The sequence below is a fragment of the Phascolarctos cinereus genome, unplaced genomic scaffold (assembly GCF_003287225.1).
Source record: "Phascolarctos cinereus isolate Bilbo 61053 unplaced genomic scaffold, phaCin_HiC Scaffold_5;HRSCAF=322, whole genome shotgun sequence".
Classification (NCBI taxonomy): domain Eukaryota; kingdom Metazoa; phylum Chordata; class Mammalia; order Diprotodontia; family Phascolarctidae; genus Phascolarctos; species Phascolarctos cinereus.
Window position 1 is genome coordinate 286,196,113 of NW_027555958.1, and position 27,609 is coordinate 286,223,721.

The 27,609-nt window shown below is 39.9% G+C and overlaps 2 protein-coding genes across 3 annotated transcripts in view; one reads left to right on the plus strand and one right to left on the minus strand.

Annotated features, from left to right (window-relative positions):
• Positions 1-27,609, plus strand: part of RAB37 (RAB37, member RAS oncogene family) — a 93,285-nt gene that overhangs the window by 32,991 nt on the left and 32,685 nt on the right. The window lies entirely within an intron of this gene.
• Positions 1,812-27,542, minus strand: CD300LF (CD300 molecule like family member f). Of its 2 annotated transcripts, none has more exons than XM_021002455.2 (8): positions 25,457-26,189; positions 20,798-20,947; positions 17,849-18,181; positions 9,645-9,756; positions 8,752-8,864; positions 6,136-6,158; positions 5,443-5,607; positions 1,812-2,810 (listed from the first exon to the last, which is right to left on the minus strand). In XM_021002455.2, the coding sequence occupies exons 2-8, from the start codon at positions 20,835-20,837 to the stop codon at positions 2,700-2,702; spliced, it is 897 nt and encodes a 298-aa protein (XP_020858114.1). In that variant the 5' UTR covers positions 20,838-20,947; positions 25,457-26,189; the 3' UTR covers positions 1,812-2,699. The 2 variants fall into 2 exon arrangements, with proteins under 2 accessions (XP_020858114.1, XP_078012022.1); XM_078155896.1 differs by having other exon boundaries at positions 2,671-2,810; positions 5,357-5,607; positions 25,457-27,542.

Below are 27,609 nucleotides of genomic sequence, written 5' to 3' on the forward strand. Positions count from 1 at the left end.
AGCCTCATCCTTGCTAGAAACCCAGGGAGGAAGTTATGAGAACTTCTACTGGCCATGGGAAGTCCTCATGGTCCTCTAGGGTTGGGGTGTAGGTGGCCCATCTCCAAGTCTCTTTGTGGTCTTTTTACTTGCTCCTCGAAGGCTTCCAACCCTGGTTTCATACTTAGTGTCCCCATTTTGTCTTGTGCATTTCTGGAACTATAGAACAGGTCTCAATCCCAGTTCTTGCACAAATTGATTTTTCTTCTATCTTTATTCTTCCTTACTTGTTCCTCACAAATACCTTCTCACCATTTTATTTCTTCCTCTCCTTCCCAACTTTAACCTTTCCCTCCAAGCTCTTTATTCCTGGAATAATCTCTCATTTTGTCCTGCCTCTCCCATCTTCAGATGTTTTCTTTTTAAACATTTTTTAAAAAATTTTTTGGAGGCAATAGGAGTTAAGTGGCTTGCCTAGGGTCACACAGCTAATAGGTGTCTGAGGTCAGATTTTTAACTCAGGTCCTCCTGACTCCAAGGCCAGTGCTTTATCCACTTCACCACCTAGCTGCCCCAGAAAGGTTTTCAATGTGAATAAAACACTTTCCCTTTTTTGTCCTCAGTTTCCACATCTGTAAAATTAAGGGTTTCCAAAACTACTGGGGCAAGGGCTCACTATTTGTGAAGGACTTCAAGGAAAAATGGAAAGCAGGTGATTGAAATTAGGTTTGGATCGACATCTCACAAAACATGCTACAATAAGTTATATGTGGATACAGGACCTATATATAAAGGGTCACATCATAAGTAATTTAGAGGAGCAAGGAAGGAGATGCATTTTGCATCTTTGGTTAGAACATGGTGCTGACCTTCTCCTGAGAGAGAGGTGAAGGACTCAAGGGGCAGACTGAAATGCATATTTTTGAACATGGTCAATGTTGGGTTTGTTTTGCTTGACTCTGTTTATTTATTACAATGGAGGGTTTTGTTTTGTTTTGTTGTAATAAGGGGGTGGTGGATTTGTGAGAGTTAGGGATTACAAAAAAATAATGCCTGCCCCCAAAAAAAAGAGAAAAGAGGGTGATAGGATCATTTTTTTTAAAAGTTCAGAATAGAACAAAGAGGGTTCAGAAGTAGACAAAAACAAGGGTAGCTTTGGGAAGGAATGGCAGCTTTTAAATGAATGTGTTTGTTATAAATGCAAGCTATATTTAATAGATTCATGGTTTCATGTACTATCTTCTTTCTCTTTTTTGTGTATATAGGAATATTTTTAAGTTGTAAACTTCAGGACAATGTAAAAAAAATTTAAATAAAATAAAAAGGAAGCAAGCATTATATGCCAACCTGCATTGTGCTAAGTACTTCATTTAATCCTTACAACAACCTTGAGAGGTAGATGTTATTATTATCCCCATTTTACAGTGGAGGAAACTGAGGCAGAGGTTAAGTGACTTAGTGTCACATAGCTAGTAAATGTTTGAGACTGGATCTGAACTCAGGAGTTCCTGATTCGGGGGCCCAGTGCCCTATCTGCAGTGCCACATAGCTACCTCTTTGAAAGGGTTCATATGTGTAAGAGCAACAGCCCAGTGCCCCCCAACCTCCAAGGAAGGAAACTCTCTTTCCACCAATGCCCTAGCTCTGACCTTGTAAAGACTGAGATTATATCCTAGAGACACCTACTCTCCTAAGAGAAGGAATGAAGCTTTTCTCATGTTCTCTAGCTCAATAAATCTCTCAGATAAAGCTTAGGAATTGCTCATGTCTGGGATTTCCTCAAAAGGGATTGACAAGGTGCTTCTAGAAAAGTACTCAATGTGAAAAGTAGATCAGGTATAGGACAGCTATTTACTTCTTCCGCCAAAAAAGAAATACATAAAATCTCAAATATTTTCAACTATGCTTTAACAAATATTTAAAACATAATACAATAACACCTAATTGCTACTGTAATCTCACAGGAAATGATGACTACTGCTGAACAGATATTTCACTTTCCTTTCTAGCTTATACCATTTGCCCAATGTATAAGTCCAGATCTCTTGGCAAGCCAGGACTGAGCACAGACTTTCTTAGTCCTTTTATCTGTAGTATCCTTCTAGCAGTAGTCATCTCTCCTCCAAGAAGTTGTGCTGATCACTTCCTTCTGGATGACCAACATACAGGCTCAATGACTTCCAACATGTTGAACCTGGCAAGGGTAGAAATATCTATCTCAGGATCACTGATCAATCCCACGTGTTCAGGGCAAGAAACACAAAGCAGAAGAGTCAGCCAGGGACTTGAGGTCCCATCTTAGACTCACTGTGTTCTTGTTGCATGACTGTGTGCTGTTACCATTGCTTGGGGATAGGGGGTAGAATTTCCCCTCTCTCCTCATTAGAAGTCAGAGGGAGAGGCTTTCTGACACCCAAATGGCATTCTCCAAAAAGAGGAAAAGAAGGAATGCATGGAAGCTGTTTTTTTTCTTTTAAGCTTACCAAGTGGGCAGCTCCTCTTTCAATGGACAGTCTCCACCACCCAAGAGAACATGAGGCTAATTAGAATCTTCTGGTTAAGCATGTTCTTTAGCCAGAGGCCAGAGTAAATGTCCTTGGAAGAAGAAGGTGAAAAAGGAGGAGGAGGAAGGAAAAAACAAGTCAAGGCAGAGCTAAGGTCTGAAAAGAAGGTTCTAGGAGAGAAACTAAGTCTTCTTTTACAAACTGTATTCTGTATTCTCAATAAGATTTCTCAGAAGATAGTTGTTCCATGTTGCAGTATATTGGGTTTTGGCCTGGGGTATCCAGAGATAGGGTGGCATCGGATATATCCTTTTCTTTGATGCAAGCCTGCAAAACAAACCAAAACAGTCAGAGGGAAGCTTGACAGGAAAGGAATGGAGTGGGAGGGAATGTTAGGTCTGGGTCATGGTCATGTAGAGTCACTAGAAACAGAGAAAAAGGCCAATATATTACATTATCTAGAACATGGAGACTTCGTGGGGATTCAGTACTCCTCAATTTACCCCCAGCAGCTCTACTGACTTTTAGGGCCAATGACCCAGGGGCAGGGGGAATGAGAAGTGGGAAGGGGCGAAAGAGGTGAAAAGGAAGATAAGGCCACTTGACTTCAAGCTTCAAAGGGCCTGAAGTTTGGTAGAACTATCATTAAAGAGAGCAGCATGGCAGTGGAGAAACCACTGGATTTCAAGTCAAAGGGCCTGAGTTTGAATCCTGGACCTTCCACTAATAGTTGTATCATCTTGTATAAGTCACTTAATCTCTCAGGACCTCAGTTTCCTCAGGTGTGAAAGAAAGGAATTGGACTGAAAAAAAAGGCTTCATCAAGAACAAATCATGTCACACTAACATAATTTCCTTTTTAAAAGTAGTTATTGAGCCACTGAATGAGGTAGAGATGATGGAATATAACAGATATAATTTATCTAGATTTTTACATTTGACAAAGTTTCTTCTGCCATTCTTCAGGACATGGTGGCAAGGTTTGGGCTAGACCAGGGATTGGCAAAGAAAGCCAGTTCTGTATGGGCAGCTAGCAAAGAATGGTTTTTCTATTTTTAAATAGTTTTATTGTATTTTAATATGTAAAAAGCATTCTTAGCTCATCAGCATTACAAAAACAAGCAGACAGTGGAGAGCTGACCCTACATCCATAAGGGTTAAACAATAGTACAGTGAGGTAGATTCAGATTTAGTTGAATGGCCAGACTAAGCATTCATTATCAACTAGGAAGGAGTTCTCCAATGGAGTGTCCCCAGGGATCTATGCTAGTTAGCTTTTTTTAAATAATCAAAGATTTAGACAAATGTATAGATTGTACGTATATTCAATCTGCAGATGAAATGAAGCTAGGAGGGACAACTAACATATTGAATGACAGAATGAAGATGTTAGGCCAAATCTACTCAGATGGAACTGGAAAAAGATCAATCTGAAGTCTTATATTTGGCTTAAAAAAAATCAACTTCCTAAAGACTACATGGGGAAGGTGAGGCTAGACAGCAATTCATCTGAAAAAAGATCAGGGAAATGTTTTACGTGATTGCACATGTACAAGGTATATCAAATTGCTTATCATCATTTTTTTTTTGGCTAGGCAATAGGGTTAAGTGACTTACCCAAGGTCACACAGCTAGTAAGTGTTATGTGTCTGAGGCCAGATTTGAACTCAGGTCCCTCCTGAATCCAAGGCCAGCGCTCTATCCACTGTGCCACCTAGCTGCCCCTAAATTGCTTACCATCTTAAGGAAGGGGAAGGGGAGGGAGAAAATTTGGCAGTCAACATTTTATATAAAAAAGAATATTAAAAATTGTCTTTACATGCAATTGGAAAAATACTATTTCATAGAAAAAAAATTTTAAATGTCTTCCTATGAAAAAGATCAGGGAGTATGGGGAGGATTTAGTGTATTATAAGCACACTATGACTTAACGGTATGATTTGAAAAGTCAAAAAGTTAAACTGATCTTTAGCTGCATTGAGGTACAATGTTCACAAGAAGGGAAGTGATCATCCTAATAGGCTCTGCCCTGGTCATACCCTAACTGGGGTCTTTTTTTCAGTTCTGGGTGACATGTTTTAGGTAGGACATTGATAATCTGGGAGAACATTCAGAGGGAGGAGGGTTACCAGGGCAGTGAAGGGTCTTGAAATATGATGATCAGTTGAAAGAAATGGGAATTTTTAATCTAGGGCAAGAAAGACTCGGGGGGAAGGGGAATAATACAGTTCTTTTCAAGTATTTGAAAGGCTAACACATGAAAGAAGGATTCCTTGACCCCAGAATACAGAACTAGGAGCAATAGATAAAAGTTGCAGAGATGCAAATTTAGGTAATGGAAGGGGAAAAAATTCCTTAAGAAAATTGGGATGGGTTATCTCAGGAGGTACTGAGTTCTCCATCGTTAGAGTTTGCCAAGCAAAGGGTAGACGACCACATAGGAATTTTGTAGAGGATATGGATCAGACTTGTTCCTAAGCATAGGTTAGCATAGAACAGCTAGGTGGTGGAGGCCTGGAGTCAGGAAGACTCATCTTCCTGAGTTCAAATCTGGCCTCAGACACTTAGTAGCTGTGTTACCCTGGACAAGTCACTTAAACCTGTTTGTCTCAGTTCTCTCATCTGTAAAAAAAAAAAATGAACTAGAGAAGGAAATGGCAAACCGCTCTAGCATCTTTGTCAAGAAAACCCCAAATGCGGTCACAACTGAAACAACTGAACAATAGCACGGCTAGAATAGATGGGTTGGGCTTCAAAAACCTCTTCCTACTCAGGTTCTGTGATTCCTAGAAGGCATTTCAACTCTCTGAGACTCAGTCTCCACAACTATAAAAATAAGAGACTTGAACTAGATCATGTGTAGGGTAACTTACCTTTGATGTTCTCTGAAATAAGTGCTCTATACCCTTCAACATTAGGGTTTGAATTTAAAGCACAGCAGATCCACCTTAGCACGTACCATGGTGACATATTCCACTTCCTCGTGGATGCTACTGACTCTGGAGGAGGCTAGGAGAGAAGAAGCCTTTGTCTTTGAAGAATCTAGAGCAGCGGAGTCTCCAGATGTCCTCTGATGCAGGGTCAGACTTGCATAACAAATGCCTTCCTCTGTCGGCTGGGGTACCTGGTGAAAGTTTCTGGAGCTCTAGACAAATGACCCAGTTCCGTGGAAATGAGCCCATTCCTGATTGACCATAAGTTCCTCTTTTTTTTCTGACAGACCTCTCTTCAGTGAAGAACTCCCCACCCATAGGTATCTATCAGTACAATACCACAATACTTCCTAATACCTCTTTCCCCACTCTATCTCCATCAAATTCTGCTCCATCCCCATTTTGAATTCAGAGATTGCCCAGGTATCTCTCCTCCAATTCCTGCTGATTCTCCTGGTCTCTTTTGACAAAGCTACCTTCTCCAAGTGCTACTGTGAGGTTTAAAAACCTTCAATTTCTACCTCATAAGATAGGGGAAATATTTGCATAATGTGGGACTGGCCAATGAGAGCCCAGTCCTTAGAGCACATGTACATATGCCCTTCCTGGTAGGTTGTGAAGGGCACACCCAATGTTCTCTGCTGAACTCAAGTCACATGAAATCTTTTGGAATAGAGAGACTTTTTTCCCCCACCCCATGATAATTAAGCCTTTCTTACCGGTTCAGCAAGTTTTTCAGCTTCTAAAAGGAATAAAAACAGCCGAGAATTAGATGCCTAGAGTGAGAATGCCCCATCATTCACAGAGAAAGGAAAGAGAGACTAATGGGTGATAAGAATTTGTGTTTATATTGCAAAGCATTTTGCCTAACTTCTCACCCATAATATAATATAATAAGCTAATTGAGCTCTAAGGGCCCCTTCCTCCCCTCCCCCAGCTCTAAATCCTATGGTCCTCTTCATCCAATACAATTCTATAAGAGGATAGTTACTATCAAGGGTGTGCTGGAACCAACTTGAACCAGCCTGCTCAGAGAGCAGATTGTTAAATTTTCAGTGTAAGCATTCATACTACACAAATCAGCAAACACTATGAATCAGGGCTTGATTTATTGCTTTGTTGATAATCTAGACTTAAGAAAGTGATAGAGAAAATGTTAATAATGCAGGTAAAATGAAACAGTATGTTGTGCTATTTTTTTTCTTCTGGAGAGCTGGTTATTAAATATTTGCCAGTACACCACTGGATATTATTTATCCTAAGAGAAAAGTAATTCAGTATTTTTTTTTTTATTTTTAGGAGGCCATCAGGGCTAAGTGAGTTGTCCAGGGTAGTGTCAAGTCTCTAAGACCACGTTTGAACTCAGGTCCTCCTGACTCCAGGGCAGGTGCTCTATCCATCTCACCACCTAACTGCTCCAGAAATGTAATATTATTAACATAAATAATGAAACTGAAGCTCAGAGAGGTTATCTGATGTATCCAAGGTTACTCAGCTAGTAAGTGGCAGAATTGGACTTGAAATCCAGATATTCTGGCTCAAAGTCCAATAAGAGTTCACATATAGCAGTATTTCCAAATGAACAATTTTTATCCATCTATAAAACTTTTACTGCCAGAAGATCTTACATCTTAAAATATATAAACTTAAAACAAATCATTCTTTCTCCTCCCTACATCCACCTCCTACTCACCTCGTCCTACCTTCTCTTTGTTTCAGCCTCTTACCCCTTGGTACCAGAAAGCCTCCCCATGAGGCTACAAAAAAGTATCTTAGTTCAAGGGTTTGTTTTCTTAAGTGAGATTTTCCAGTCCCAAACTACACTAGAGTTTGGTTTAAGAAACACTTTTCTCTCTCTATGACTTTCTTTCTTTTTTTTTTTTTGTCTTGGCAATGGGGTTAAGTGACTTGCCCAGGGTCACACAGCTAGTATGTGTTATGTGTCTGAGGCCAGATTTGAACTCAGGTCCTCCTGAATCCAGGGCTGGTGGTCTATCCGCTGCGCCATCTAGCTGCCCCATTCTCTATGACTTTCTAAAGCATCTTTGGGTGAGTTGGCAGAATTAGGTGATATGGATTCTAGTTTTAAGTTCCCTGATTTCTTCCTGAACAGCTGATCATTTAAATACTTTGGGCCTCTCTCCATCCAAAGGTAGGGAGACATCCTCCCATCTCTCCCCTAGCCACCACAACCATCAAGCAATAAGATACAGATGTAACAAGGGGAAGGCTTAATTCATTACAAATGCAGGTTCTGAGAATTAGCCAGAACAAATGTGTCAAATATGAAAATGTGGAAGTGAAGCTACACAAGAAAATTACACAATTCCCACCAGTCCGAAACACAAAACTAACCCCTTGTGAAAGAACAGTGTGGTATTATGAGATAAGGGACATTGTCAGATCAGGGAGAAGTAGGGAAGATCCTTCAATGATGACCACCTCTCCCAGTCTGGATGCAGAGATGAAAGACCCAGTATCCCCAGACAGAAGTTAAAAATCACATAATCACTGCTCACAGAAATTTAGCAGGACTGCTTAGAAAAGGGTAAGATAAGGAGTGGATAGTAAGTTTTCATTTATATAATATGTATTAAATAAATATATTGATATAACATGTGTTATATATATTTATATATTAATTATATATAATTCAGTTATATATACACATATATATATATACACATACACATACACACAGAGAGATATATACACACATAGTAATTTATCATTAGATCTTACTTCTATCTCTGTTCTATATCCCTGAACTTATAAAATCTATTAGATTATATGAGCAGCTCCTAAGTGAGCCTAAGGCAATTTCTCTGATGCTCAGAGCCTAAATGGGAAATCCACCAAGTTAAAAAGAACAGAAGCCACACAACCAGGGCCCCAAACATGTGACCCTGCTTCCTGCCAGGGTTCAGGAATCAGTTCCCTATGTAGTGACTCGGGGAAGTAATCATCTGGTAATGTGAATGGAGGAGTAGGAAAAGTCATCTATAGCCAGGTCCTGATTAGTACCAATAAGGAATCCCTGAGGGTTACATTATTCAAATTTACACTGTATAATTCCATTGGGCTAGAACCAGTTACAATATCTTACATAATTATAGTTTTGAATAGTGTGTACCCGCCTTCCCTATCCACCTCACAACCCATATACAATTAACACTTCTAGCTTCTCCCTTCAAGTTAGAAGCTGCACTTCAACTTTAGAGACTCTACCCACCCATAGCTGCCATTGACCTTATAAAAATGTTTAGATGGCCCAGAAGAGAATCATTTTTCTCATCTCCTTCTCCTCCTCCACATACCCAGGGCTGGCTCCTAACCTTTCCTCTGTTTTGGCATCATTCTCCAAGCCAGAATTGAGACCCCCACCAACATCACCAACAAAATGCCAAAGATGATGGGCAGTAGGACTTGGAGATCTGTGATTTCCAACCTAGAAAGAAAAGGAAACCCCAACTAAGGGAATGCTCACCTCTGGGAGTAGATAGCAATAGACATAAATTGTAGAATCTTTGCTTTAGAGCCAGGAAGACACTTAGGTGTCACCTTATCCAAACTCATTATTTTACAGAGGAGGAAACCAAGGCCCAGCGAAAGTATAATGATTTGTCCAGGGCCACACACGTAGCAAAAAGCAGAGGTGGATTCAAACTCACATTTTCTGATTTCAGATCCAGTGATCTTTCAACTGTACCACACCAGCTCACATACTTTGGTAGAATGGTGATGTTTGCATCTAGGGAGATGCCCAATGACAAAAATTGCTGCCTCTTTAGCAAATCTCAGTTTCTAAAAAGAATTCCAGTTTTCTGAATTTAGTGAAAAGTCAGGGCTACCAAGTAGCAGTGAAGCCCTCATTTAGAAGAACCAACATGGTGGGTGAGAGGCTAAAGAGAAAGCCTCATCAAGGGAGTAAATAATATCATGTGAATCAGGAGTGAGGTAGAAAGTAGGAGAGGTCCTGACAAAGAAACTCTAACAAAACAAAAATGTGTTTACTACTTGCATGGCCCTGCACAATGATGGGATATAAAGAAGATCCAGTTCCCTACCCCAGAGAAAATAACAGTAGACTATCAGAAGAGTCAATGACTCCTCAATCTTCCATGGGGCCATCTTATGGCTGAAATGCATTTGGCAAGGGCTTGCATTGATTCATCTGGGTTCCCATTAGTATTATTCCTGGGGGTTGAGTTTCATTTGTTTCCCTTACCTTTCATAAGGATGGTCATTTACCATTCTCTTGGTGTTTCCTGCGCTTGTTATCACAGTTGTAGTTGCGGTGGTTGGTGTGGTAGTGGTGGTTGTCCTCACTGTGGTTGATGCTAAATATACAAGCCAGGTCAGTTGTCACTGTCCAACAAATCCTCTTCCTACCAGTTCCTTATAACACAACACAATACCTTTGAGCTCTCAAGAAATCTGGTGATGGGGGTCACTTTGGTCAGGCTCTCTTCCTATTTAAACCATTTAACAAATCAATGGAGTAGGCTTTACTAATAAGTTCACCCACAGTTCTTATGCCCCTAGGGATTTCTGTGCAGTAGGTAGAATGGAGAAACTGAGACTATCATTGTCAGGATTAGGGCTAACCTCAGGCAAAAGGTCAAGTGTAGGAAGTTGTCATTGATGCCTGGCTTCCTCCCTCCATGTATCCTATACTTTCAAAACAAAAATTCAAACATCTCACTTGTATAGCTTTATGGTTTATATAAATTATCTTGGAATACTAGTTAAGATGTCAGTGTGCAAGATTGTATAGAAATCAAGCTCTTTCAGAACCCCCCCAGCAAATGATTGAAATTGACCCCAGAAAGATCAATTATTGGAGGTGGGAGTGTAATGCAGAACATTATTTTACCATTTAGGTAGTAGGACCCTTTAGGCCATGGAAAGCAGAAGTTGCTTCTTAATCTTGGAAGCCAATCATATCAGTCTAATCCTATTGCTTTTCTCAAAATTTGCTATCCTATTTAATTAGACATCTATCACATTACACCTTTGTCTTATTATTGTGTGTAAACATTTCCTCCTTGGGGGATGTTATCCCTATATTATTATTATGTGGCCATGAATGTACTTGCATCCTATTATGGTAACACAGAGATGTTCCAGAGGGACAGGGTCATATATCATATCAGAAGGAAAGAACTTCCTTAGCTCCATTTGATTCCAGGCATGAGTCATATCTGATAGGTAATCACATAGTCACTGGATGTTAAAAGTAGGGCCTGGGAGTAATCAGGTGGGGATTTCCCGTGTCAGAAAGGAAATAGCACAATTGGGAAATAGAGTCAGGAAGATCCTATCTAGGCTGTATCCAAGGTTGTCCTCAAAAGTCTTCCCAGGCATAGACTTCCACCTTTATCAGTTATCAGCCTGCAGCACATGCCATTCTACTATTGGCTTTATGACAACTCAGACAAGTACCCTGGTAATCAAAGCTCAAAACAATAGTAAATGTCTGTCCCATAAAATCACAAATCCTAGATAATAAGAATTTAATCTCACATTGGTAATAGTAAGAGACTGATCACAGAAAAATACTACTGCTCTCATAATTCCTTTAAACAATGGGAACATCTTGAGGTAGTATAATCAATTGAACCCCAATAAGGGCCAAAAACCTGAACTAATTCTTTTTTTTTTCAAGTGAACCAAAAACACCCTTTCCAGGACCAGATAGAACTGACCAACATTCTTTCTGTTTGTTATCACTGAGCCCAAGATGTCTGGGACCAAACACTCTCCCGAACAATGGGACTTTTCTTACCTCGGTATCTTATGGACATAGACTATGCTATGTCATGTTAATGGTAAAAGAAACACAGATATCTTGGTCTATAATTTCAACTGACACTTTGACACCCTCCCTCTATTGAATTTACAACCCATTCAATTAAGAAAATTCCCTTCCCATGCCACATGTCAAACAAACATATGGAGCTGCTTTTTTTTTTTTTTCAGGGCAGATGACCTTGCCCACTCCACCACAGATAGTTTCCAGGGATCCTGGCAAGTTTACAAAATAAGGGGAATTGCCATGTGCCCCTCCTTTTCACACAAAGTAATCAATTAACAATCTTAGGTTTTGATATTAAAACAATAACCCCAAATAACTTAGTTAACAATCTCACAAATTTTATAAATTATAAACAATCTCAACTGAAAATTCCCTTTCAATAGAGACAAAATTTGGAAATTTTATACTTCCTTGAATTACAATATTTAAAAGGAAATGTTACAAAACAGGATCATATAAACAGCCAAATTGACTCCTTTTTTTTTGAAGACCCAATTAATTTAACATTCTAGAGTATAAAAGAAATTGCCCTTCCAGCAACATAACTAATACAATTGACCCAATAAAAAAATCTTTCTTCTTTCTAGACCCTTTCACCAGGTCCAACAGTCTCCTGGGGCCACTCCATCCCTATAGACTGGCTTCTTTACCTTGACCCATCCCCTTTTACTCCCCATGGCTGTGTGCTGGAAGATACTTCCAGGCTGTAGCTGCTGCCCCTCCCCTTCCTTCCTATAGCCAGGTGGAAGGTGAATTTGCGGGCAGGGGAGAGGGGGTAAAACACTCTCTTCCTAATCTGATCTGGGAAAGGGGTTAATAAGAAACCCAGCGCTGTTTGGGATCCCCACACAGAGATACCCTCTTGACTCAAGGGGAGGAAGTGGGGGAAAGGAGTGACAAGATTGTAAGGAGGTGTTTAAAAACTCCTTAATGATCAATCTCAAAAACCTCCAGAATCTGCTAAGATGTTTTAGCTGTCCTATCTTTTTCACTTCTACGTCCACCCCTTAAAAACTTAGAGTGGGGGATTGAACTTTCAAACCTACATTCTTGAGACCAGTGCCCTTTCTTATGCTACCTGAAGCAGGAACCATTGACTCTGTTTCTCTGAAAGCACCCATTTAAGGCCAATTCAAGGACACAATTTACATAGGAATGAAACTTGGAAAATTCACAGTGGATTAAGACATAATTGTTATCAGTATTAAATTATTGCAACAAATTAGCTTGCAAATGGAAATTTAGTAGGCCTTCTAAAAATCATACAAAAAGATTTTGCAAAATTACTTTGTAAAAAGTATTTCCCTTTCTAAAAAAGCTTACAGTTTATCCTGATGTTAGAAGGAATAATCACTAAACTTTCATGAAGAACATTTGTTAGAAATTTTTAAGGTGATAGATATCTTTCCTTTCTACCTTAAAGTAAAAATAAACCTTTAAAAATGGAATTCATTAAAACTAAGTTGATGTAAAATGTCCTCAAGTAACATAAATAACTTCCCAAAGTACCATAACAAACTAAATTCCTAGTTGTTACAGAATTCCTAGACATCAAATTCCTTAGTCAAAAACAGAGAAAAAATTCAGTTTTTATAATGCGTGAAGAACTTTACCACAATAACAAATATTATCAAACTTTTAAAAATTTACTCAATTTTTATCTCAAGAATTCTCATTTACTCAGGAATTTCACAACACAGAAAACGTTTACACAGATTTGATAAGAATTATAGGTGAAACTTCCTTTAAAAGCAAATAAAATTTGGAAGTTTATTCTAACCCATTCATTCTCTCCTATTTATTTATTTAGTTTTGGAGGGGTAGACAAAAATATATTCCCAAATGCAATACCCTTGTTAAGCTTAGAAATGTACTGGACCAGTATTCTGATTGCTTTTTCTTTCCCATAATGACCAATCTTTAAAAGAACCCACCCGGGGATCTAGCCTGAAAGGTGGGTGGACATAATTCCCTCCATCTCTCCTCAAACTGCCCTCACTGTGCACTCAAAACAATCCACTCGTCTGAGTTTCCTTCAATGTACCTAAGTGCAAAACAGTGTAACAAATGCTGAAATTGAAAACCTCACATATTTACCAATTTGGATGAGCTGGGGCTTGTGGGAAAATATCAACTAAACCCAGCAAGCCGTAGTCCTCAGCACATAAACCATTTGTCTATGTTCTGGTACACAAGAACTTTTCTCTTTGTCTCCACACTCAAACTTGGCCAGAGTTAGAATGCAGAGAGAGAGAAACTATTACTCATGCAAAAGTTCCAAAACCTTCTCACTTTCAAAACCTCCAGTCACACCATGCAACTAAATCATATTCCCTTCAAATTTTCTACACACACTCCTCTCTCCTACATGCTTAAACTTCCTTGCCTTTCTTTCTAATGATTTAAAATCCCCTTAAAACCTGTACATATTTCATTCCTTTCTAATTCTGACCTGACACTTCAAAAATCCTTCCCAACTTGCCCTCTACCAACCATATAACCTCAATAATAAAGTATTCTCCTCTCTTTCCCTCTCCCATCCACGCACTGCTTTGAAGCTGCTGTTACCTGGGGAGGGAGAGAGGGAGAAAGAAGGCAACTTTTCAGAGTCCTGCTGCAGCCTTTGGCTGTCTGGCTGCAAACAACCCAAAAGGGAGGGAAATGATGTACTGGCCGTATCCCCCCCATTATTGCAGAACACAGACACAGACAAACAATAAAAGCCTGAACACAAACACATCCTCCCAATGGAAGTCGAAGGAACTGCCCTGGAGAAAACTATCTGCAATCCAGTCTGATACCTGTCTTTCAGTATGAAATAGAGGTGGCTTCAGGCAGATGATTGCAAAACAGAATCTCTTAAAAACACAATCTCTACACATATAAACTAAAAGACCAACACTGAGACAGAAACCAGGAACCAGAAACCGGGTACCAGGAACCAGATACAGGCATAGTCCCGACGTCTCGGGGTGCCTGGGGGATTGAGGCACTAAGTACTCTGCCACGTCTAACACTCATTCCCCACCAGAAGACAGGTCTGCAGACATTTACCTCCGGAGGGTTACCAGGTCTACGAGGGCCGAAATGAGGTCCAGTCGGAGTCGGGGAGGGAGGCTTCTCCTAGTCCTGAGTCCTGGGGCCTTGGAACATCATCAGGGGCCGGCTCCCCTAGAAGTCAGAACAGAACAATTCCCCCCTCCCGAGGCCGATGTCCTCTCCAGGTGGGTCTCTGCAGCGACAGGGTACGCTGCTATCTCGCTGGGGCCTCCAAAATGTTATACTGAGAAATTAGCGAGTTAGACCCAGACTAATTTAAATTGTAGACTTTATTAGCATGCGGCTGCCAGGGGTATTCACATCCAAATCAAGCAACCCCCATCAGGGGTCGAGCTAGGGTTTATATAGGGAGTATACAGGACAGGGAGGGGGATGGATCTTTGAAGTCTGGCAATGCTCGGCAACAAAGGAAAAAACTTTCTCACAATGGAGGTTTCCAGATATATGATCTGAGGGCTGGGGCCTGAACAGCCAGATAAGGGTTGTGCTAAGGAATTTGGAGGCTTCCAGAGATATGATCTGAGGGCTGCAGCCTGAGCAGCCAGATAAGGGTCGTGCTGAGGCCCATGCATGAATGCTAGGCACAGTGTCCGTGGGCTGGGGAGAGGTTGTCAGAGATAGTGTTTCTGAGACTAGGGAGGCATTTTTGGGGCAAAAGTGCAAGCACAAGCATCCGAGCACCCCATCATTACAGGTCAGGGATCACACAAACCAGACCAGGTGTCCTGGTTTCTGGTATAAACATAATTAACTAAAGCCATTATATTGCAAGTTTTCTTATCCATTTGCGCTGGAGGTATGGGCTATGCTGAGCTATGCAACAGCACATTTCACTATTGTTTAGATTTAGAAGGAAAGAGGTCTGGGGCAAGATTAAGCAGCAACTTCTGCTTTCCATGGCCTAAAGGGTCCTACTACCTAAATGGTAAAATAATGTTCTGCATTACAGGGGGAAGAATAGAAGCTCTTCTATCTAGTCCAGAACTGAAGCAAGAGATAAAAAAAAATTATAAATAAAATTAAACTTCAAGAAGAAAATATTAAAAGGAAAATAAATAGATTAGGATGAAAGGTGGAAAACCTTAACCAAATAGTAGACTGTCTGAAACAAGAGACAAGAAGAAATATCAAAACAAAGTCAAAAGATTGAAAAAAATAGAAAAAACTACATTTACTATTTTTTTAAACTGACCCAGAAAACAAGTCAAGGAGAGATCATTTATGAATCATCAGACTTCTGGCAAAAAACCATGACCATACAAAAAACTTGGACAGCATGCTTTGAGAATACATTGATCACTTCCTATAAAGAAACCCCAAGCTGAAAATACCTAGGTATGTCATAGCTAAAATCCAGTTTTTAAGTCAAGGAAAAAATACCAAACAGGCAGAAAGAAAGAATTCAAGTACCAGTTAGCTTCAGCTGGAATCAGGGAAGACTTAGCATCAACAATTTTAAAGAAGAGAAAATCTTATAATATTCCAAAAGTAAAAAGATAAAAGCTTACAACCCAAAACAACTTACCCCTCCCAAACTAAATATAATAGGAGGGGAGTGGGGCGGGGAACCTGGAAATAAACCTTTAATAGAACGCAGAACTTTCAAACATTCCTCATGAAAAGAATACAACGTGAATGGAAACTTTGAAATTTCATATGCAGCACCTGGTAAGCTAGATCAAGACACAGCTAGACTGTATCTTTAATAGCCAAATGGAACATGGGAGGGGGAAAACAGCAATTTGAAACAACAGTTTAAAGTTATAATTGTAATTCTCTATGAGATACCTCTCCCTAATAAAGTTAAAGAATGTACGTAGGTTAACTTGAATCAATGAAGAATCTGTAGAGAAGACAGAGAAAATATTAGGAGGAATTTCTTGTTTGAACTGTATTGACTTGTTATAGGAAGAAACAAAAATTCTATGAAGATTCTGTAAGGAACTTTCAGTTTGCCATGTTAATTCACCTATGATGGCTGAAGAGAGGAGCAAGGAAAAGGAACAAAATAATATTTTCTTCAAGACTTTTTACTTGAGGAGAAATGTGGAGAGAATTCTTGAGAAATCTTCATCAGTATCTTAAGCCAACTAAATGGTGGAATTAGGTCTCCAAAAATGAAGAAAAGGCATCTGCTATTATAGCGAATGATTGAGTTCATTATAAATAATCTATCTATGCCTTTGTTTTATCATTGTTTTATTGTTAATTGTATATTCATTAACAATATTTATTTGATTGTAAGAGATTAAGTGACTTAACATCTAGAGATGAATAACTATTGGAAAATAAGTTTTCTCCAGTTTATTCAAGAAGTTCATGAAAAAGAGGCTGTAACTTTATTAATTGATAAGAAAATATCCAAACATAACCTCCTGGATAATACTAGAACTCAGGATGATAAGAGTAAATCTGAGAACAAGTCAAGTGGACAGTTAAGGGGTGAGTTACAAATAAGCCTGGTCCAGCTTATCAACCTCAGTTATATCCAAGTACCCTAGCTGACAATGCCCTTGACGTAAGGTCTTAATGGATCTTACAAAAGGATGGAAAGGTAGCCCAAAATACAAAGAAATTAATCACTGGGGGAAGGAGACATTTTGAAACTAGGGACCCTCAAATCATACCACAGGACAGCATGGTGGAGCAGTGCATCGAACATGAGCCTTGAAGTCAGGAGGACCTGAGTTCAAATCTGGCCTCAGACACATAACACTTATTAACTGTGTGACCTTGGGCAAGTCACTTAACCCTATTGCCTAGACCAAAAAAAAAAATCATACCACAAAAGTAAGCCTGACCAGCTCGACTTTCCACAACTTTGGCTACTGTAGTGTACTGGTGCCTGTTTTTCACATTCTGGGGTTGGTGGGGGGAGAGAAAGGAGGGCAGGGACCACATAAGACCTAAGGAAACTTTGGCAATTGGTAATCCCATGGAGCACAGGCTCTTAGAGATATCAGGGTCTTGGACATCTCCCCATGATTTTTATACATGGGGTCCAGGTATAACATGCATTCAGCATGATTCCCCCTGGACACATAACTCCCCCCCACACACACACACACAAAAGAGCTCTGGCTATTTTATTTATTTTTGGCAATTAGAGTTAAGTGACTTGCCCAGGGTGACACAACTAGTAAGCATCAAGTGTTTGGTCTGAGTCCAGATTTGAACTCAGGTGCTCCTGACTTCAGGGTAGGTGCTCTATCCACTGTGCCACCTAGCTGCCCCAACTCTGTCTATTTTAGAGAGCAGTCCCAACATAGACTTAGGAACTGAGTCCCAGGGACCTTTTCAGGGTAAGGCTCTCAGCTTCATCCAAGCCCTCTGAGAGCAATGAGGACACAGTGAGAAGGCCAGGGCATAATAGGATTCAGATATAAGCACAGGTATTAACCCATCTCTTCTGGATCCCCCTAAAACTGACTCTACAGCCTGCAACTGAGGTAGGAACACATCCAGTGGTTTTCTGGCACAGAGGGACAGGGCCATTGTTTCTCCAACCCAGAGCCCTACGTACAACTCACAAACATACCATGGGAGTCTCCTACCTGGGAAAACAGTCACTTCAATCTGGAATCCACGGTCAACTCCTCCCTTCTCAATCCCACACCAGTAAGCGCCTTCATCGTTTTTTCTGATGTTTTTTATTGTCACTGTGAATGTGTGTGCTGTGGCATTGTCCTGGATGGACACCCGGTCTTTCTTGCTCTCCTGTTTTGTGGTTTTAACAAGAATTTCACAAGAATTCCAAACAGCTCCTCGGCACCACCACTTCACGTAAGTCTCCCATCCTGAGGCATAATTACACTTTATAATCGCCAAACTATTCTCTTCATACCTCACATGTTTAAGGCCCCATACATCGTTGTCAGAGAAACAACCTGAAAAATATAAACCCAGAATCTCATTTCCTCAGGGCTAAAACCACTGAACTGAAAGCAGCCCCTGAGTACAGTTATGTGCAGGGGTCATGAGCGCCTTTAATTTGAGCTAGAGTAGATCGCCAAAGAAGCCTAGACGTTGCAACAGCCTCAGCGTGCGAGAAAGTCAATGTTTAGAAAAATGAACTAGAAGGAGTTGATGATTTATTAACAGAGGTAGCTAAGTGGTGCAGAGGATAGAGCCTATGTCCTTAGATGAGAAAAACCTGAGTTCAAATCCTGCCTCAGACACTCCATAGCTATTTAATGCTGGGCACTTTATTTAATCTCTCTATGCCTCAGTTCCCTCATCTGCATAATAATAATAATAATAACATAGCACCTACCTCACAGCGTTGTTGTGAGGATCAAATGAATTCGCATGTGTAAATCACTAAATAGCTATTGTTGTTATCATTATTATCATTATCTCTAAGCAGCCCATCAGGAAGTAGGTATGTTTCCCAAGAGAATCCCTGGGATGGCATAGAAGTTTTCCTGGTCCTTCTTAATTCTATTGCCTTTCCACCAAGATTACTTCCAATTTATCCAATTATTTACATATATCTTATTTGTCCACAGTTGTTTGCATGTTGTCAGTGAAGGCTGATCATCGAGACTTGAAGCTCTTGGGACCAAATAGGAGAGCAATACTAGACTATATAAGCTTGGCATATGGATTCAAAATGTAATCTCTTCCTGAATGCAAGGTTGGCTCTCTGTCTAATCTACCACACTGCCTCCCAGATCCAGTACTAACCCAATGAAGTAGGCTCTATTATTAACTCATTTTATAGATGAGGACACTAAAACTCAGAGGAGTAAAACAACTTCTGGATGGTCGCAGAATTAATAAGTGACAGGGTGGCATTTGAACTCTGGTGCCTAGCACAATGCCTTCTATAAAATAGGTGCTTAAATAAATTTATTTAATTAATGTTATTGTTATTAGAAAAAGAATTTCCCTTCTGGATTTGCTACAATTACATTATTCCTTTTCTGTAGGGTCTCCATTACTTTAGGAATAACATTTTTTAAAATTCTGTATTCTTTTATTTTCAGTTCTAAATTCTTCCTTCTCCCACTGAGAAGGCAAGAAAAACAAAATCTATTACAAATAAGTAAAGTCATGCAAAACAAATTCTTGCATTAGCCATGTAATCTACCACACACACCCTGGGCCTCCCACCAAAAAAAAAAAAAGAGAAAGAAAGGAAGGATGAGAAAGGATGGAAGGAAAGAAGGGAAGGAAATACGGTTCAATTTGCATTCTGAATCTATCAGTTCTCTATCTGGAGATAGATAACATGTTTCATCATGAGTCTCTTGAAATTGTGGACAGTGATTTTGTTGATCAGTTACTGAGTCTTTCAAAGTTGATTTAAATATATATTATATTATGTCATTATGTTATGTACATAATATATCATATAAATTATTCTGGTTCTACTCATTTCATTTGCATCAGTTCATACAAGTCTTCCTAGGTTTTTTCTGAAACTATCCCCTTCATCATTTCTTACAGTACAAGAATAACAATTTTACCCCTCCTTCAATTCCTGCAAACCTCTCTGTCCCTAACTGTGGTTCTCCCTTCATCTTTCCTCTGCCCCAGATGACCTCCATTTTAACCAATCTGTTTGCCCAGCTTCCTACATTCTTTTCTTGGGGTTATAGACCTGAAAGAGACTTCAGAAGGTATCTGTTCCAACAGCCTCACTTTACAAATGAGCCCAGAGAGGATAAATGACATGGCCAAAGTCATAAATAAACATCAGAGATAGGATGTGAACCCAGGACCTCTGATTCCAGAACTAGGGCTTCTTCCAGTGTGCCACACATACTGCCTTCTCTTAGCTGTTTGTCCAGAATCATCCATACTCTCTGCCTGGAAAATTCTACCTTTCCTTCTTTCAAATCCCTCATTCATGTTCCCTTCTTCCCCAAAGTCTCCTCTTACTTCCATAAACTGTTGAAAGTAACTAAAAGAAACCAGGGAAATACACTCACCAACTCTGTGAAGAATACAGAAAACATCTTTACTTGGTGTTTGGTGTCTGTGTGGCAAAATACAAATGTCAGTCTCCTTTTTGGGTAGTCAACTGCTGGGTAGGCATAGTTTTTCTATGGGGAGCTCATTTGGTTTTCAGTAAATGTGCAATTTTCAATGGAGATTATAAGTACATAGGAGATAATAAATATTTGAAGAATGATTGGCTGATTAATTGAAATGGTAGTACAAGGATTTTCCTGGAGAAGCAATCCTAAAGTCATTCAAAAGAACTTCTAGAAGGAAACATCAGGATAGATAGATAGATAGATAGATAGATAGATAGATAGATAGATAGATAGTCTCATTTATTTATTTATAGGTGTATGTATATATGTGTATGTATATATATATATACACACACAAATACATACAAGCATAGGAAAAGCTCTCCTGTACACACACACCAGCTACAGAGTTTCCCTTGGGTGTTTTCTTCCAGCACCATCATCTCTATCAGCCCTCTGCCAGCAACTAATCTTGCCAGGAGAGCTTTTCCTATGCTTGGAGACTCAGTTCCCACTCACCTGGGAGCCACAGAAGGAGAAGGGCTGACAGCAGATACATTCTCTTTTCACACTACAGTGTCTCAGCTGGTCCAAGGCAGCACAGTAGAATTCATCTTCTCTGCTTTTCAACTGTTCTGCTTTCTCTTGTCTCTCATCCACTTCCTTATTCTTTTAATTCACATTTGGAAACAAAAGTAAAAGAGGAAGGAGGTGAAAGGGTGAAATATATATTCTAGTAACCACTAGTGAAAAAGTCAACAGGAAAGCATCAAGTGCGTAGTTGGGGTAAGAACTGGGACCAATGTGTGATTTCTAGTATTAGAAATAGTCAACCCCTTCCAAATTAATTAATTGGATCTCAGTTTCCCCATCTGTTAAATTGGGGAGCAGATTTGTAATAGATAATCTCTAAGGTTCTTTTTGGCTCTAGACCAGGAGTAGGGAACCTGCGGCCTTGAGGCCACATGTGGCCCTCTAGGTCCTCAGGTGTGGCCTTTTCACCGAGTCCAAGTTTTATAGAACAAATCTTTTTATTAAGGGGATTTGTTCTGTGAAGTTTGGATTGAATCAAAGGGCCGCACTTGAGGACCTAGGGGGCAACATATGCTCCCCACCCCTGCTCTAGATAATCTATGTCTCTGTAATACCAGCTTCAATAACCACTCCCAGAGATAATAGAAGCTATTTTCTACCTTTAAGAGGATATAGGATCTTGAGAGAATGGTAGTTATCTATCATTCTAGAGTCTATCTTAATTGTGAAAGCAGAAAAGAAACTGTGAGAGGGCATAGAAAAAAAGGTCTAATTAATATGGAAATATATTTTGCATGACTACTATTTCTTGCCTTCTCATTGAGGTGGGTGGAGAGAGAGGGAGAGAATTTGGAACTCAGTTTTAAAAACAAATGTTCAAAATTGTTTTTACATGTAATTGGGGGGAAATAAAATATAAATTAAAAGAAAAAAGTGGAAAAAAAAGAAAAAAAATGTCTAAGAGAGCTTCTTTCCTGAGAGAAGTTTTAACTCTTACAATAAAATATTATTAGTGTGAGAAATGGTTACTTCTCTCTTGTATTAATAACTAATTATTGTATTAGGACCAAGAGTTTTCCCCTTTTCTGCTTCCTCCTCCAGAATCAACCAGTGTAGGAAATCTTTCCAAAACACTTACCCAGGCCAGGATAGCTGAGATCTAACAAAGACGGTAAAAGAAAGTCTAAGTTTAGGCTAATGGGTGCATTCCTGCTCATTGTTTTTGCTCAGACAGGTGTGTGAAAAATGTGGATTCTCCCTTTTGTCAGACAGGTGGTAGGGAAATTGATAAGTCTTTTTGACCAAGATTTGGGTGATCCAAGTCACATACCCCAAGACCCTCATCATAGCATGGCTTGCCCTCTCATTATAGTATTAATTCTCATCAATTGTTAACCAGTCAGAGTTGATTGCCACCCTCAGGAACAGCTACTCTTCAAAGGACATATAAACTGGGAGCCCACCACCGTGAGGGGTCTTTGGTCTAAGACAGAGACAGCCAAATGACCATTCTTTTATTAATAAACATGCTGGTGTTATTAATAAAATGATTAAGTTATCCAGAAATTATGTCTCTTGAACGTTTTTAAATGCCACATTAGCTGAAATCTTAAGAACATATTTTAATAATTAGCATCCAGAGAGACCTAAGTGACAAGACTATTCCCAGAACTGAGAAGTCAGCAAATAACAGGGATAGAAGCAAATTTGGATATGATCATTCTCAGAGCTCTAAGATTGTAAATAATTATTTGTCTTTGTTTTATTGTGATTTTGTTAACATGATATAGCCAGTAACCTTAAGAAATTGTTGTTGTTGTTGTTCAGTTGTTTTAACTCTGTGTGACTCTTTGCGATCCCGTTGTTGGTTTTTTTTTTTTTTGCAAAGATACTGGAGTGGTTTGCCATTTCCTTTTCTGGCTCATTTTACAGATGAGGAAACTGAGGCAAACAGTGTTAAGTGACTTGCCCAAGGTCACATAGTTAAAAGGCTTGAGGCCAGATTTGAACCCTAGAAGGTGAATCTTCCTGACTCCAAGCCCAGCACTCTATCCACTGCACTACCGAGATGCCAAACCTTAAGAAATTAGGGTGTTTAATGTGGAAACATTATAGAGAAAGAGGTTTCTCCATTTTATTTAATAAATAATATTAGCTGTTTGGGCAAAGACCCGGAGCTAATTGATTAATGGGAAACGTGTTGTGATTTTAGTAATATGCAAGGAAACATCCAAAGTAATTACTTGATTGCTTAGAATCTGGGATGAGAATGAGGAAGAGAATGAGCCAGATGGCCACATAGGCTATCATAGGTCATATCAACCTAAAACTCTGCTACATCTCTATTAGTCTAAGTTACTGACACCATGAAAAGGCCTTTGTGAACTATCTTATGGATTCTAAAAGCTTTGACATCTAAAGGCTTACAGACACACAAAGGATCCAGGAAGAATTGATACACAATACTCAGATGTCTAGCATCTATTCAAAATCAAATTTCCTCAACCCAGCCTCTGAGATCCATTCTTTATAGTTTCTTGTGATCACTACTAAATTACTAATGCTTTTAAGTCTCATCCCCAAGCTCTGCCTAGAATGGCTTCCAGACACACTGGTAGAGGATAGAGAGAGAATGGCATGTCGTGAAGATGACCCAGAAGTTGTATAGTAGGCCTGATACTGGGTTCAGGATAAGGAGAAATCCTTGCCCATCACCATCCAGGGCAGGGGTGGGGAACCTGTAGCCTCAAGGCCACATGGTCCTCAAGTGTGGCCCTTTGACTGAATCCAAACTTCACAGAACAAATTTCCTTAATAAAAGGATTTGTTCTGTAAAACTGGGACTCAGCCAAAAGGCCATACCCAAGGACCTAGAAGGCCACATATGGCCTTGAGGCTGCAGGTTCCCCATCCCTGATGCAGGGTGACAGGGGTGGGATCTTCAGTTCTGCATAGAGATGGAGGCTAGAGAGCATGGTCAGGAATTGACATCTATCTCAACATACCAGATGCATGATCTACTCACATTACCCATTATGCCACTTCCTGGGCATCTTCATGACATCTCACTTCCTCTCCAGCCTCTGCTTCCAACCTGTGATCCTGGTCTCTGAATGGTAAGCATTTCACCCTATCATTTGCCTAGTCTCAGTCCCACCATGCCAGTTCTCAGTCATCTCTATGCCATCCCTGGGCATTCCTTAATAAAATGTGATAAAGCATGAAGGATTTAGAGTGAAAGCATCTGGGTTCAAATCCAGCCTCTGTCACTATCTATGTGACCTTGGACAAGCCACTTAACCTCTCTGAGTCTCAGTTTCCCCATCTGTAAAATGAGAGGGTTAAACTAGATGCCTTCTAATGATCACTCTAGCTCCAAATCTAGAATTAAATTCCATTGTGTATCTCCATGGTTTCTCTGATTCTAAAATTAGATCTATCCAAAATGAAATGCTTTGTGAGGTAGTGGATTTGCCCTCACTGAAGAGATTCAAGTGTAGTGTCTTCTTCATGATACTCCCCTAAATCTCTAGAGGCAACCTGTGGCTTCTTTTATTTACTTATTTGTTTATTTATTTATTTGTTTGTTTGTTTGTTTGTTTGTTTGTTTGTGTAGGCAATGGGGTTAAGTGACTTGCCCAGGGTCACACAGCTAGTAAGCGTTATGTGTTTGAGGTCACATTTGAACTCAGATCCTCCTGAATCCAGGGCCAGTGAGTGCTCTATTATCACTGCGCCACCTAGCTGCCCCTTGTGGCTTCTTTTGATTGGCATTATGTTTCCCATGTTCAGAAGTTCTAAACAATTTTTTGTATTATTTCTTGCCTTGCAGTATTTAAATTTGTTCTTTTTATTTTTCTTATCCTTCTAGGAGACCTGTAATCCTTAAATTGTTGTAACACATGCAGTCTTCCAAATCAATGTTTTGCTTGCATAAAGATCTCATTCTTTCTTTTGATGTTTTTACTTTTTGCTTCTCTTTTCCAAATTGTCCTTCACTTCTATGTAATTACATTCCCAATTAATATCTCTTTTGGTGAGATTTGTCACTGTAGATCCCAGTTTTTCTATTTTTCCCATTATTTCTGCTATGCAAGCCATAAATTCAGCTCTTATAAATCTTAATTCTCCTTTAATCCATTCAGGAACTTCCTGCTGTGTTTCCATATTCTCTTGGGAATCCCCAGGGTCCTCTGGCTTATTAGGCATTGATTCATTTTCATTTGTCTGGTAACATTTATTCAGAATATTTGTACTGGTTTAGATGATCTGGAAGCCATCTTACCTTCTATTATTATCTTCCTGGTTGGTTTATCTGCAACGTGCTCAAGGCTTTTTAGCTGAGTTAGCTTCCTCCTGAGATCTTGAATAATTTCCATCTTTTTTTTTTCTTATACTCCAGTACCTCTTATTTTCTAACTCCATCCCTTTCAATGGCAGATTCCCCCAAAGGCTGGCCCTAAAAGCTGTCTCATCCCCCTCCCACACCAGGAAATTAACTTTTAAAAAATTCACTTTGATTTTATTTTCAGGTTTGCCTCCTCTCCCTCCCAACTCCCTCTGCCCATTGAGAAGGAAAGAAAAAACAAAACCCATGACAAAAACGTGATCATGCAAAACAAATTTAGGGAATTAACTTTCCACCTGGTCTCCGTCTTTGTCCCAAGGGACTTTTGGAGAAGCAGTACCAGCCTCAGCTGGATAGATGCCAGCCTCTTTTCTTTCAAGCTTGGCGTATGTATTGGCTCCTTGTCCCAGTTCTCACCATTCCTTGGTTTTCTGGCCAACCACTGCTATAGCACCGTCAGAGTACTGCCCCTCTAGGCTGAGCAAGTTTTCTTCTCTCCTTTATTTCAACCTCAGCTGCATGGCTGGAGGAAAGGTGGGGCTGGGGGGAGACAAGAAGTTGAGTTCTGTTGCTTGTTGTCTTAGAGTAATAAATTGAGGGCAGGGAGGGGGATAATTGGTAGAGACTGCAGCAGCTGCAAAGGAACTCTCATGCAACCCTGCCAATGCATGTCTGCTGTCATGTTCAAATGACCACCATTGCTACTAGGGGAGGGAAAAAGGGGACTTTTCTCCCCTCCACAATGTGTCCAAGAGAGAAAATTCCATGACATATGTTCAGGAGAGACATAGAAAGCAACAGCAGAAGTTATCTCTCTTTTTAATATCTACTAAGCGGATGCCTTTTCTTGGTTCACTAGTCCATCTTCTTTGACACAGCCCTTGTTCCCAGGTGCCATCAGTGTTTCCTGCATTATTCCTAAATTCCTCAATGCTAATCATATAGGTCCCTTGAAATAACCAGGGAAGCTCAGCTCAGTTCTATACATTCTCCAATAGGGTGCATACTAGTCAGAACAGCACCTATTTTGCAGATGAGGAAACTGAGGTTAGGAGAAATTAAGCCACTTGCCCAGAATTTTATACATACACACACACACACACACACACACACACACACACACACACACAAATGTCAAGTCTTGAAATAAATCAAAGCCATGATTTGAGGAACAGTGTCTTTAAATGAGAAAACAAGGTAGCAGACCTGCCACCTTGGAGGATGTCCAGTGAATTTCCCAACCAAAGAGACCCATGAAAAAGTTTTTATGCTTTTAGGAGGAGAGGAGGAGGAGATAGGTGAGGTAGCAAGGCCTGGTCATGAGACACCAGTGGCCCTTGACAATTCAGGCAAGGAAAACTACTTTATTCTGGCTGTTTTGACTTTCTTGCCATGAGTCTCAATGGAAGGATGCAAGGACATCAGGAGCTGAGATCCAGCTCAAGCTAGGCTCCTTTACAAGGCAAAATCCCAGAGAGAGGGGACTTAGGGTCCGATTCAGCTCAACCTAAGCTAGAGCTAAGAGTAGGAATCTAGCTTAAGAGGAGGAACACAAGGATATTACTAAAATTCTGACATTACTAGGATCATTTAAGGGAGTGGCAAGTAATATTACATTTGGTATTAACAATTTCTGTCCTTATATTAACAATCATATTAACAATTTTCCGCCACACATAAACATTAGATAGACAGATAGATATGTCAACCTGGATTAACAAGAAGGCAGCCAGCATGGCAAAAATTGTGATCTTTAGTCAGGGCAAAGAGTTGGCCTAGGGCAAAGAGTTCCGGCAAACCTAAAGAGGGGGTGGGGTCTGGGGTTTGGGCAGAGGAAAGGGGCTGCAGGTGCAAAGGGGATGGGACATTGTATGGTTTCACGAGGTAAGTTGTTTTGCATAACAACTGAAAGACGACAGAGAAAGCTAGGGAATCCCAGAGGGGAGGGTTTAGGACATTTAAAAAACAGTCTGAGGCTGGGAATGATAACTTCTGGTCAGTCTTAGGCAATTCATGGGTCTGGTAGTGGGGACCAGGTCAGCTTCAGTCAGTAGCATTTGACAGATTTATCTACCTATCTACTATATCTACCTATCTAACTAACTGTATCTGTATAGATACAGATAGATAGGAAGTATTAGAGATGAGAGGGTTTCTTAAATCCAAGCGCAGTTCTCATTCCACTATACATTGCAGGTGTCCTTCTTTCATCAAGAATGAAGAGGACCATAAACTGGTTGAGACTCATTTGTTAGGTCTCTTTACATACAGGGCTACATAGCAACTAATAAGTGAAGTAACAAAGGGCATGGGAAGGAAGTTGGCCTCCTGCTTTCCATACCACCTTGTAAAACAAAACAAAAAGAAAGGAAAGTCTGGAGCTAGAGACAAAAGTGGAGCCACTTATTTCCTCGTGAACACTTCTTTTTTTATTTTTCATTTAATTTTT

Bases quoted from the DNA above. Each gene is read 5' to 3' on its own strand.
- CD300LF (XM_021002455.2), bottom strand. From the start codon at position 20,837: ATGTATCTGCTGTCAGCCCTTCTCCTTCTGTGGCTCCCAG. The intron at 18,182-20,797 runs GTGAGTGGGAAC...TATATTTTTCAG, and splicing joins TCTCCTTCTGTGGCTCCCAG to GTTGTTTCTCTGACAACGAT. The intron at 5,608-6,135 runs GTAAGAAAGGCT...AACTTTCACCAG, and splicing joins CTGAAAAACTTGCTGAACCG to GTACCCCAGCCGACAGAGGA.